The following is an 11,593-nucleotide window of genomic DNA, read 5'->3' as shown; positions in this document are numbered from 1 at the left end:
GCAAAATGTGACCCCCCCAAAAAATAACAACAACAAAAAAAAAATACAAGGAAATGGGACGCAGCACCCCGCTCCCCAAATCCCACGGGACGTTGCAGCCGTCCCATGGAAACGGGGCAGAAAATTGCAAATCTGGGTGATTTCTCCCCAAACAAGTGTCAGCTCGGGCTGCTGGGGAGGCGAAACACACAGGGCTCTATTGAGAGAGCGAGGGACAAATAAAAAAAGGGAAAAAAACATTGCCCGGGCTTAGGGCCAGCAGCACGGAGGGACGTGCCCGGAGCGGGACCGCGAGGCAGAGCAGGGCCCTGCAGCCGGCCCGAAATGTGGGGAGCTGTGGGCACCCCGCGCCTGCTGCCCGCCGCCTGGCTCCTGGCTCTGCATGCAGGTAGGGGCGGCTGGCACCGCCTGCACGGCGCTTCTTTCCCCTCTTTCTCTTTTCACCGCAACAGGGTGGTACTGAATGTAATGGGGGATTTGTTCGGGGACGGTTAGGGTGCAGTGGGGTGGGCGGGTGCTGCTACCTCTCTTGGCAGAGGGGTGGAAAGGGGGAAAACGGGGCTGAAAGATAGGAAAAGAACTCCGCTGCAGGGAAAGTGGGTTGTGCCATGGGAGGGGGGAAAGGGGGGCGGCCCCCCAGGCTCTGGCAGCAGCTCCTTGGCTTCCCCAGACTCTTTTCTTGCTCTCTGTTCACCTTCCCCTCAGAGCCCTTTGGTCGCCCGTTATCTCCTGTTGCCCTCATCCCACTGCAGCTCACCCCCAAGTATCATTAATTCCCTTAATACCCCCCAAAAAAACTGGTTCTGGGGACTCAGCACCCCTGAGGCACTAGCCCCCACCCTGGGCCTGGTGCAGGAAGGCAGCTGCTGTTTTGCACCATTTCTCTGAAATTTGGACTCATAAGTAGCTCAGAAGATGTCGGGCTGAGGATGCAAAGTGCATTGGTTTTGAACTCCAAAATTTATTACATGGAGTGGAGGGGGAGGGTTGAAGAAATCATTGACCTTTTGGGGAAGCATTAGAGTTTTGGAGAGGTTTGTGCTATGCTCTCTAAATCTCTCCCGTTATCCCCCCAAAAGCCTGAAAAAACAAAGCAATGGGATTAAAACAGGCACCCAGCTGTGTTTGAAGGATGTGGCAGGGGTTGCATCCTGGACCCGCAGCCAGATTTTCCCCCAAAATTTCACCTCACAGTGCCTTTTCAAGGCTGAGCTTCATGGCTGTTGGGGAGGGCGGATGGACGGATGCTGCATACCAATAGGTCCCGTGACTTTCGAGCTTGTTTAAACCCTTTCTTGCTCTGCTTGCCTCCCTCCTCGCCCTCCCCATCTGATTTCCTCTGTTCAGGCTGGTATTTGTTCACCTCTGAGTGATGCCATCTGGACAGAGACTCATGAAGTCCCCAAATTGGTGGAGATAGGAGTTTTGGAGAGTAAAGCCATTATTTATTTATGTATTTATTTCTTTTGCTCCAAAGAACAGTTTTGTAAGCTGTTTGTTGTTTGCTATGAGCTCAGCTAGTTTGCGTTTCCCCGTGGGGTGATGAGGACTGGTGGGTCCCCTTGAAACTGGGACATGGGGACTCAATCCCCTTCACAGTGGCTGTGCACAGAGGGAGGAGTGTTGGCTGGACAAGAGCATCTTCTACAGCTGGGGGTGTGATGAAAAATGTCATCCCTGTGCATGCATCTTTGCCACGAGTTGCATCAGACCTGCAGTGCACTTTGCAAGGGTTGCATCAACTCCACTGTGCATTTGAAAAGTTTCATCACCCCACCAACGCACTTTGCGTCAATACTCCAACGTACTTTGCAAATGATTGCATCAACCCCCTCCAATGCATTTTGCAGAGAGCTGCATCAATCCTTGCAGTGCACTTTTTTGAGGCAATGTATGCATTTTTTAAAATCTCCATGCAAACAGTGGGGGTGCTGCAGTCGAGGGCTTCTTGGGGATGCTTGCCGCAGCTCCGGGAGGGGATCTCCCCTTTTTCGGAGAGCCGGGACGCGGCGCCCGCTGTCTCCCCCCATCCCCAGGTCTGCTGGCGGGGGTGAACATCACCAGCCCGTCGGCACTGGTGCGCGGCACGGCAGGCAAAGCGGCGCTGCTGTCAGTGCGCTACGCCAGCGCCAGCCCCGACAAACCGGTGGTGAAGTGGCAGCTGAAGCGGGACAAACCCGTCACCGTCGTCCAGTCCATCGGCACTGAGATCATCGGCAACCTGCGGCCCGACTACCGAGACCGCATCCGTGTGCTGGAGAATGGCTCGCTGCTCATCAGCCCGCTGCAGCTGGCCGACGAGGGCAGCTATGAGGTGGAGGTCTCCATCACCGATGACACCTTCACTGGCGAGAAGACCATCAACCTCACTGTGGACAGTAAGGGCGAGGAGGGTGCCCAGACGTGTTTGGGTTTTTCCCAACAGGACAGCTTTGTTCTGGGAGGGATTTGGACGGCAGAGTTATGTGGGGAGTTTGGACATATGGAGAGATGGTTCTGGCTTGCTTGCAGCCAAATCATGTCCCCAGTGGGGCTTTGAGGTCCTTTCCCCATCCCCTGGGTCCATCCATGTCCTGCAGGGCATTGGTGTCACCCAGGCTCCCATCTTCCACAGTCCCCATCTCAAAGCCACAAGTGTTGGTGGCCTCCTCAACAGTGCTAGAGCTCAGCGAGTTCTTCACCCTCAACTGCTCACACGAGAATGGCACCAAGCCCACCTACACCTGGCTGAAGGATGGGCGGCCGCTGAACAACGACTCCCGCCTCCTCCTCTCCCCTGACCAGAAGATCCTCACCATCACCCGTGTCCTCATGGCAGATGATGATGTCTACAGCTGCCTGGTGGAGAACCCCATCAGCCAGGGCCGCAGTGTCCCCGTGAAGCTCACTGTCTACCGTAAGATGTGTCCCCACAGCTGGCCATTGCTGGAAGATGCTCCTGGTTAAGCTTTTGGGAGTATTTCCTCCTCACTGCTCTCTCCTAGGCCGGAGTTCCCTTTACATCATCCTCTCTACGGGTGGCATCTTCCTGCTTGTAACTCTGGTGACTGTTTGTGCCTGCTGGAAACCTTCCAAGAAGTATGGCTTGGGGGAATACAGGAGACAAAGGGGATCCTTCTCCTAACCTATCCGATCCCATCCTATCCCATCCCTGATTCTATCCCATCTTATCCTTCCCTTTTCCATCCAATACCATCTTGTTGTGTCTCATCCCATTTGCTTCCCTCTCATGTAATCCTGTTCCATTCTGTCTCATTTCATCCTATCTAATTCTATCTCACCCCATCCCAAGTTGCCCTGTTCTGTTCTTTCTCACCTCATCCCATTCCATCCCACGTCGCCCAATTCTGTCCCATCCTGCCCTATCCCCATCTCACCCCATTCCACTCTCACTATAGCACCGTGGTCACCTGTGGCTGTGTTTGGGGCCGTTCTCTCATTAGCATCATTATTGTCACCAGCATGGCAATGACCATGACCATTAGCATCAACACCAACATGACCATGGCCATGACCACCACCATGACTGTCACAGTTACTATAATTTTGACCCATGACCACCATCATCACAGCCTCTGTTCACTCTCCAGACCGAAGCAGCAAGCAGAGCCACCTCCCCCTGACTACACAGAGCAGGATGAGGAGCACCCCAAGCATGAGGGTGAGTGTGGTGCTGGCAGCATGGGCAGCACTGCACCGTGGGCACCCACCTACTCCCCTTCCCGCAGCTGAGACCATCCCGCGTGGTGCCGACCATGATCGCAAGACCCCCCTGGCCCTCTACATCCTCAAGGAGCAGGTGAGTGGGCAGCTGGGACGCACTGCAGGGCAATCCAGAACATTGCACTTAGCTCAACGCCCATGCTGTCCCTGCAGGACACTGCAGCACCTCAGGAGGATTCGTCACCACCCGCTGGGCGCTCACCAGGACGTGGGGCTCGCCGCTACCATCGCTCACCTGCTCCAGCCCGGCCACCCCGCTCACCCCCCGGATCCCCTGCACGATCCCGCTCTGCTGCGCGCCTGCTGCGGGCCACTGGGGTCCCTGCCATCCGTGAACAGGAGGAAGGCAGCGCCCTGGAGATCAGTGCCTGAGCTAGCGGTGGTGCTGGGGAACACATGCATGGCCCGGCCTGGCCCAGGCGTGGAGGGGTGACAAGGGGCACAGTGGAAAGTCACTAATTTGGTACTGAACTTTGCCGGAGCTGCACCCTTCCACCCTGTTGGGGTGCTGGGGTGTTGCTGTAGTGGCCATGGGGCTGGGTGTGGGGCGCATGGGGAGCACACACACACATGCATGGGATGTACATGGTGCCTGCACAGAGAGCCCACACCGTCTGCAGAGAAAGTGAGCATGGAGCATGTGGAGTGAGTGTGCACAGAACATGCAGAGAGCGCACATGTAGTGTGCAAAGAGAGCACGCAGGAGCGTATGCAGGAGAATGCTGAGGGTGTGCTCGGAGTGTGCGGGGATATCACGAACAGAGCATGCAGAGAGATGGTGCATGAAATATATGGAGAGAGCATGCAGATAGAGTGTGCATAGAGCCTGCAAGAGAATGTGCATGGGCTGTGTGGAGAGAGCAGCCTGGAGTATGGAGAGAGGGCATGTACAAAGGATGCAAGAGAGCATGCACAAGAGTGTATAGACAGAGCATGTACACAGCGTGCAAAGGTAGCATGCAAGAGAACATAAATAAAACATGTCAAAAGCACGTCAAGAGAGAGTGCACCAAGCATGCAGCTAAGACCAAACAGACTGCATAGCAGAAGTACTTATGCAGAATGTGTGCATGGCATGTGCATGGACCATGCAGGTAAGTGTGCAATTTGCAGAGAGTGTGTCAGCATTTGGAGTACATTTCAAATGTGCACGGAGCGCGTAGAGAGCATGAGTGTTCAGAGAGCATGCATGGGGCGTGTGGAAGGAGCGTGCATGGAATGTGGGAAAAGAACATGCACAGAGCTTGCATATGTTATGCATATGCAAGAGCACTGTGCACATGACCACAACCCTATGCATGCAGTTCGTGTGCAGGCTCCCATGCGCATGTACACCCACACACACATGTGGAAAGGTGCCCCAGCCCCCTGGCTGCACTATACCCAAACACAGGCCCAAGTCCCAGCAGTGAGCAGTGCCCTTGCAGCCACCAGCCACCCTCTGCTGCCTTTGGATTTTCTGTGAAAATCACCTGTTTTTCAGCGCACCCATGTGCATTGCTGCAGGTTTCCCCAGGAGTAGGTTTAGGACAGAGCCGAAGGGCCGGGGCGCCAGAGCAGGTGCTGGGGCAGCCCATGGTGCTCAGCATGAGCAAGCACTTGTGGATGCTACTAACCAATAAACTCCATGTGTTACCCAGCTCCAAGGTGCTTGGTGTGTTGGGGTAGTGTGCTGGGAGGGGGACAATGCAAGGAAGATGGGTGGCAGCTGGGAAGAACCGACTCAGTGCACCCATTCAGGCAGCAAGAACGAGGTCGGCAAGAGAGCCGGTGGGGAAATCCCAAGTTGGAGGGAAGTAGCACCCAAGGACAGTTTGGGAAATGCTGAAATTTCCCCCAGATTTCAGTTTGCAGTGCTGCTTTGAGACTGTTCACTCCAGTCCCTACTGATGGCACTGTGCCCTGCAGCCCTCCCCCCCCACGCTGATCTCACTTCTCCTTAACCCACCCTTCCGTGCAGCCCACTGGCTGCTCCCCCAGCCAGGCTGATTGCGTCCCCCAGTGCTTCCCGTCCCTCGCATCCGGCCATTGTACCCTACCGGGAAGAACTGCATCCAGGGACAAAGTGGGAGGCCATGGAGGGAGGCTGGGCCATGGCACTGGGGCTCTGGGCTACTGCACTGTGCCTGGGGGGCTGCCTCCCCTCTGGAGGGGACACGGAGTCACACAGCACCCAGCGCCCAGCTGGTAAGGACATCATGGGGATGGTGATGGGTGGGTGAGGGATATCCTAAAAGGTTTCTCCACCAAGGGACGTGTGCCCTCTCCCACAGAGCTGCGGGACAATTTCCGCCTGCAGCCCGGGGACCTGGTGGTCATGGCAGGGCAGGCGCTGGAGCTGGACTGCGTGCCCCCCGCCGGGCAGCCCGAGCCCCGCGTCACCTGGAGGAAGGACGGCGTCACCCTGCGCCTGGCTGGGGGCCATCACCAGCTCACCCGGGGGAAGCTGCGGGTGGCCTCGGCACGCAGGAGCGACGCGGGGGTCTATGTCTGTGTGGCAGCCAATGCAGCAGGCGAGCGGCACAGCCGGGGTGCTCATGTCACCATCCTGGGTAAGCTGCGGTGGGTGAAGGTCCTGGGGCACAAAGACGCACCATGTCACCTCCCCGATGTCTCCTCCCTGCAGAGAAGCCGGTCATCGTGCGGCGGCCAAGTGATGTCACAGCAGCGGCAGGCAGCACGGTGGAGTTGAGCTGTGGTGCGCAGGGCGACCCAGCACCGCGGGTTCAGTGGCACAAGGAGAGTGGGGATCTGCCCTGGGGGAGGTAGGAGTGGTGAGGTGGTGAGGCCATCTCTCCAGTGTGGGTGACACAGGGTGATGGGATGTTGGTGTCCACAGGCACGAGGTGGATCAGGAGCACACGCTGCGACTCTACGCGGTGACGGCAGCTGATGGTGGTGCCTATGTCTGCACAGCCCAGAGCCAGCTGGGCAGCGCTGCTGCCACCGCCCGCCTCCATGTGGAGGGTCAGTGGGGACCACCAGGGACACCACGTGGGGGCATCTGAGGATTCAGCTGATGTGGGCCATCTAATGGAGCTCAGTTTCATTGTTTGCTTTAAGGGGGTTCATCCAAAGGGTTCATCCAAAGCAGTTATCCAAGGGGAGTCTATCCAAGGGGGTCCATCAGCAAAGGGCCTATCTAACTGAGTCATCTCAGAGGATACATTCAAGAAGAATGAAGTCAAGGGGGTAGGAATCCTTCCAAAAGGGGGTTTTGTATGAACAGGTCCATCTAAAGGATTCCATACAACAGGATCTATCCAAAAGGTTCCATTCAGACAAGGTCCATTCAAGGGGAATCATTTGAGTAGAGGTCAGTTTAAGGAGAGTCCACTCAAGAGGATCAAAGGGGAACTCATCCAAAAGGACAAATGGGATTCAACTAAGCTGCTTCCTCCAAGGGGATCCATCTAGGGAGTTCTGTCAGGAGGGATTCATTACAGTGAGATCCAGCCAAGAGAATCCATCCAAGGGTTCCATCTAAGAAGGATGCACTAATGGGAATCCACCATGGGATCCATCCAAGAAGGCCGTTCAAAGGCTCTTCATCCAAAGGGTCCATTTAAGTGTAACCATGCGAGGAGACGCGTTGGTCTCCAGGCATGTCTTTCTGGGGTGCAGGTGCCACCATTATCCTTCCTCTTTCCTGCAGGGCAGCTGCCGGCAGGCCGGTGGGAGGCCACACGGCAGAACCTGCTGGCTGTGCAGCTGCAGCTGGACAATGGCACTGCACTGCCCACCAACGCCACTGTCTGGCTCCGCTGGAGGGTAGGTGTGCCTCAACCGAGTGGTGGAATAAGATCCTCTCCTTACATCCCCATAACCCTTCTTGTCCCATCCAGATGGTGACACCAGGGCCAGCTCCAGAGGGCTATGTGGTGCTGTATCGCTGTCTGCTCCCTGCCAGCACTGCCTGGTCCCAGCAGGACGTGGGCAGGGAGCTCAGCACCATCATCCCTGCACTCCAGCGGGGCTACCAGTATGAATTCAAGGTCCGACCCTACGCTGGTGGGACCCAGGGCTTGGACAGCAACAGCTGGCACCTCTGGATCCCTGAGGAAGGTAGGTTGGGTTGGGTGGGAGGGGAGATGTAGGGAGCTATGTGGAGATCTTAGGGGCTCAGTGTTGCTGTCCCAGCAGTGCCAAGCGCAGCACCCCAGCGTGTCACCGTGGGCCAGGCTGCACCAGGGAATAGTACCGTCATCGTGAGCTGGGAGCCACCTCCTCCAGATGCCCACAATGGCATCATTCGGGGCTACCAGGTTTGAAGGGACAAGGGTGTCCATCTAAGGCAGTTCCATCTAAGGGAGCTTCATCCAAGGAAGAATACATTCATGGTGGGGTTCCATCCAAGAGGGATACATCCAAGGTGGGAGAATTATCCAAAGAGGTGAAACCAATGGGGCCATCAAAGAGGGGCCAATCCAAGAAAATCCATCCAAGGGGTTTTATAAGGGTAGTCATCCAAGAGAATCTATCCCAAGGGGTTTCCTCAAGGGAATTTCACCTATTGGCACCCATTAGGTTTGGTCCCTGGGCGAGGGCTGGCTACAACCCACCAACCGTACAGTAGATGGAGGAACGCGTCGCTTGGAGACCCTCCTGCATGGCCCTGGGGCCAGATACTGCATCCAAGTAGCCGCGTTCAATGGTGCAGGGCTGGGGATCCCCAGCAATATCACCTGTGGCGTCCTGGGTAGGAAAAGGGGCCTGCTGTGGGATGCAGCAGGGAATAGAGCAGTGACATAGGGTGACATTGACTATGCCCTTGCAGAGATGATGGCAGGGAGCACCGGAGTGGTGCAGGTGCTGCAGCAGCCTGCGGTCATCGCAGCCACTGGCTCACTGCTGTGGCTGGCCCTGCTTGCCCTCCTCCTCCTCATCTGCCAGCGTCGCGCCAGCCGGGACTCCATGGCAAAACATGGGTGAGTGACTGTGGTGGGGATCTGTGGGGTTCTCTGGCACAGGAGGGGTGGCATACTGATGGCAACCCTTGCCCTGCAGACGGGAGGACGCTGATGTGCCATGGCTCAGCAGCCCCTGGAAACCTGTCTGTGTTCCTCAGAACCTCAGTGGCAGCAGCAGCCTCAGCAGCCGGCTCCTGGGAAGCGACAGCAGGGACCCCCAGCCCTCTCGTGAGCCCTGTGTCGGGACCCCCATCCAGGGCTATAGGACTCCCCTATGCTTTAGAACCTCCACTCAGTGCCTGGAACCCTTCACCCAGTGCTATGGAAATACCACAGGGTGCTATGGGACTCCCACACGATGCTTGGGATGCCTCCAGAGGGCTACGAGATCCCCAGTGGGACTTGGGACCCCCACAGGGTTCTGTGGGACACTCACAGAGTACCTTGGACTCCTTATCCAGTGCCATTGGATGCCCATGCACTGCCCTGGGAAGTTCACCCAGGTGCCTGAGACTCTCTTTCAAGGTTCTATGGCCACCCCATCCACTACCTCCAACCTCCCCATCCCCATGATGCTGTGGGACTCTTACCAAATCTAGTGAGACTCTCAGGTGATGCTGTGGGATCCCCACTCAATGCCTCTTACAGAGTGCCTGGGACACACATGGGGGGTACAGGGCCCCCATTTGGGACAGGTAGTGCCTGGGATGGAGGGGCTCATGTGTCAGCACCCAAGGGTGCCCAAGCCTGACAGCTCTTCCTCTCCAGCCCTGACCTCGGAGCTGCCGAGCCTCAGCCCTGTGACGACCCCCAGCTGCAGCCACCTCTGCAGAGAACACCCCAAAATTAGCACGTCCAGCCTGGCACTGTGGGAGCACTTCCGCAAGCGAGGTGGGAACAGGACAGGGAGATGGGGCAGCATGCTGGGGACAGCAGCATGGTGGCTGATGGCTGTGTCCCCATGCAGAGCTGGACCGTACACACAGCTCCCCAGTGCCAGTGGCTGGGCTCAGGGCCATTCCCGTGCCCTTGTGTGGTGGGGAGTGGGGGACACATTTTGACTCAGTGGACAGATGGCCTCAGCAGAAAGGACAGGACGGTGACACGGCACTAGCAGGAGAGGACCCATGGTGGCTGCCCACCATCAGCTCCCCGAAACCACGGCGCAGTTCGGTGGCATCAATTGGTGCTGGGATGCTGGTGGTACCTGCAGGACATCCGCACGCCTGGCACCCCATGGGGACCCGGTGAGTCTGTGTGTCTCTAGGGGATGCCCCGGGTGCTATAGGCTGTCCCCTTCCCTGCCCCGGCCAGGTGCTGCAGTGGCAAAAGCCAACGTATCCTATGTGCCTGCAGGTTCCCAGCCATGGGGTGCTCAAGGGACACGTCTCCAGTCACTGGGATCCCCAAAGACACGTCCACGGTTACTGGGAACCCTGGGGACATGTCCCCAGTAACCAGGAGCCCCAAGAATGTGTCCCCAGTCACTAGGAACAGCAAGAACTCCAAGAACCACAGGGACATGTCCTCTGTCACCAGGAGCCCTGTAGATATGTCCCCTGCCACTGTGAGCCGCAAGGACATGTTACTGGCCACAAGACCTAGCAGAGATGTGTCCCCAGTCACTGGGTGCCCCAGGGACAGATCCCCAGTCATTGGGCACTCCAAGGAGAAGTCCCCGGCCACCAGGAGCCCCAGGGACTTGTCCCCAGCCTCCAGTCACTCCCTGGCCACCACAGTTCAGGAGAACATGTCTCCAGTCACTCAGCACACCAGTGACATGTTCTCAGCCACCAGGTGTCCCAGGGATATGTTCCCAGCAGCCAGGCACCCTGACGACATGTCCATGGTCCTCCAGAACCCCAGGGACATGTCTGTGCTAATCAGACAGCCCAGAGACACGCTGATGGCCACCAAAGACGTGTCCCCAGAGCCCGGCCGCCTCTCACCAGCGCTCAGTGATGGGGTCCTCACCCCGCAGCGGGTTGCCGAGGACCTGGAGAGGGTGCAGGAGGCCCACCACCCCACGAACACCCCCAGGCCAGAGGTGTCCCCAGCACATCCCCAGCGTGTCTCTGTGCCCCGGCCCCTGTCCCCTCCCCACACCTATGGGTACATCTGTGGGCCTCCCACCTCTGAGATGGGCGAGGGAGAGGAGGAGGAAGAAGAGGAGGAGGAAGAGAAGCCCGAGTTGTGGGGTCATGAGGGCTCACCGGGGGGTTCTCTGCTGAACGGATGGGGGTCTGTCACGGAGGACACTGTCCCCAGCACCCGCTGCAGCCTGGCCAGCTCCTCTGATGGCTCCTTCCTGCTCGATGCCAGCTTTGCCCGTGCGCTGGCTGTGGCTGTTGACAGCCTCTGCTTCAGCCTCGAGGACATCGATGGGAGTGGTGAGGGAGCTGCTGCCCCCCTGCACCGCCTGGCATCATCCCCTCTGTGCGGGGAGGTGGCCCTGGGGACGGGGACAGGGAAGGGGACGGGGATGGGCAGCCTCATGGGGATTCCCCAAGTGGGCAGCCAGTGGGGTGGGCTCCTTCCCAGAGACAGAAGGGACAGGAGTGTGGCAGCTCCTGTGTTAAAGCAGCGTTGAGGCCAGAATCCTTCCAGCTTGGCTACAATCCAGCTTTATTCATCATTTCCCCCAGAAGGGGCTCTCTGCTAGCAAATGCTACGTGCACAGCTGGGGAGCACTGAGGTGGGTGGGTGGCCCTCCTGCTCATGTTCCTCTCCAGCTGGCCTTGGCCCCAGGGTCCTTGTCTTTCCATCCCAAGCGACTGTCCCAAACATCCTTGTCCCTCCCAGTGTCTTCACCCCTCATCTATCCCGTCCTCATCCCCACCCAGTGCATCCTCAACCCCCTCAAGCTGACCCCCACCCTCTGGCTCTGTGCACACCTATTTACAGACAGAAATGAACGAGCACCCCACGCATACCCCTCCCCGTGTCACCGTCCCCGCGCC

General features: G+C 57.7%; 2 protein-coding genes across 3 annotated transcripts; both read left to right on the top strand.

Annotated features, from left to right (window-relative positions):
• The first annotated feature begins 82 nt into the window (after window positions 1-82).
• On the top strand, window positions 83-5,469 carry HEPACAM (hepatic and glial cell adhesion molecule). The gene is made up of 7 exons (XM_031599680.2): window positions 83-388; window positions 2,037-2,378; window positions 2,615-2,896; window positions 2,985-3,078; window positions 3,591-3,661; window positions 3,729-3,799; window positions 3,877-5,469. The coding sequence occupies exons 1-7, from the start codon at window positions 325-327 to the stop codon at window positions 4,093-4,095; spliced, it is 1,143 nt and encodes a 380-aa protein (XP_031455540.2). The 5' UTR covers window positions 83-324; the 3' UTR covers window positions 4,096-5,469.
• Window positions 5,470-5,602: 133 nt separating this feature from the next.
• ROBO4 (roundabout guidance receptor 4) lies at window positions 5,603-11,573 on the top strand. Of its 2 annotated transcripts, none has more exons than XM_090123699.1 (13): window positions 5,603-5,910; window positions 5,997-6,275; window positions 6,350-6,488; window positions 6,563-6,690; window positions 7,379-7,494; window positions 7,569-7,788; window positions 7,864-7,988; window positions 8,251-8,422; window positions 8,501-8,651; window positions 8,731-8,861; window positions 9,402-9,524; window positions 9,601-9,880; window positions 9,990-11,573. In XM_090123699.1, the coding sequence occupies exons 1-13, from the start codon at window positions 5,799-5,801 to the stop codon at window positions 11,221-11,223; spliced, it is 3,210 nt and encodes a 1,069-aa protein (XP_089979825.1). In that variant the 5' UTR covers window positions 5,603-5,798; the 3' UTR covers window positions 11,224-11,573. The 2 variants fall into 2 exon arrangements, with proteins under 2 accessions (XP_089979825.1, XP_031455541.2); XM_031599681.2 differs by having other exon boundaries at window positions 5,605-5,910; window positions 7,867-7,988; window positions 9,990-11,572.
• Window positions 11,574-11,593: the final 20 nt, after the last annotated feature.

Source organism: Phasianus colchicus, chromosome 23 (genome assembly GCF_987193195.1).
Source record: "Phasianus colchicus chromosome 23, bPhaCol1.hap1.1, whole genome shotgun sequence".
NCBI lineage: Eukaryota > Metazoa > Chordata > Aves > Galliformes > Phasianidae > Phasianus > Phasianus colchicus.
Note: the sequence above shows the minus strand (reverse complement) of the source record. Positions and strands in the feature narration are given on the sequence as shown.

What these genes read in the sequence shown, in the direction of transcription:
- ROBO4 (XM_090123699.1), top strand. Translation starts at nt 5,799, where the DNA reads ATGGAGGGAGGCTGGGCCATGGCACTGGGGCTCTGGGCTACTGCACTG. An exon ending in TGCTCATGTCACCATCCTGG is followed by an intron (nt 6,276 to 6,349) that starts GTAAGCTGCGGT and finishes TCCTCCCTGCAG; the next exon opens with AGAAGCCGGTCATCGTGCGG. An exon ending in CCTCTGGATCCCTGAGGAAG is followed by an intron (nt 7,789 to 7,863) that starts GTAGGTTGGGTT and finishes TTGCTGTCCCAG; the next exon opens with CAGTGCCAAGCGCAGCACCC.
- HEPACAM (XM_031599680.2), top strand. Translation starts at nt 325, where the DNA reads ATGTGGGGAGCTGTGGGCACCCCGCGCCTGCTGCCCGCCGCCTGGCTC. An exon ending in CATCAACCTCACTGTGGACA is followed by an intron (nt 2,379 to 2,614) that starts GTAAGGGCGAGG and finishes CATCTTCCACAG; the next exon opens with TCCCCATCTCAAAGCCACAA. An exon ending in CGTGAAGCTCACTGTCTACC is followed by an intron (nt 2,897 to 2,984) that starts GTAAGATGTGTC and finishes GCTCTCTCCTAG; the next exon opens with GCCGGAGTTCCCTTTACATC.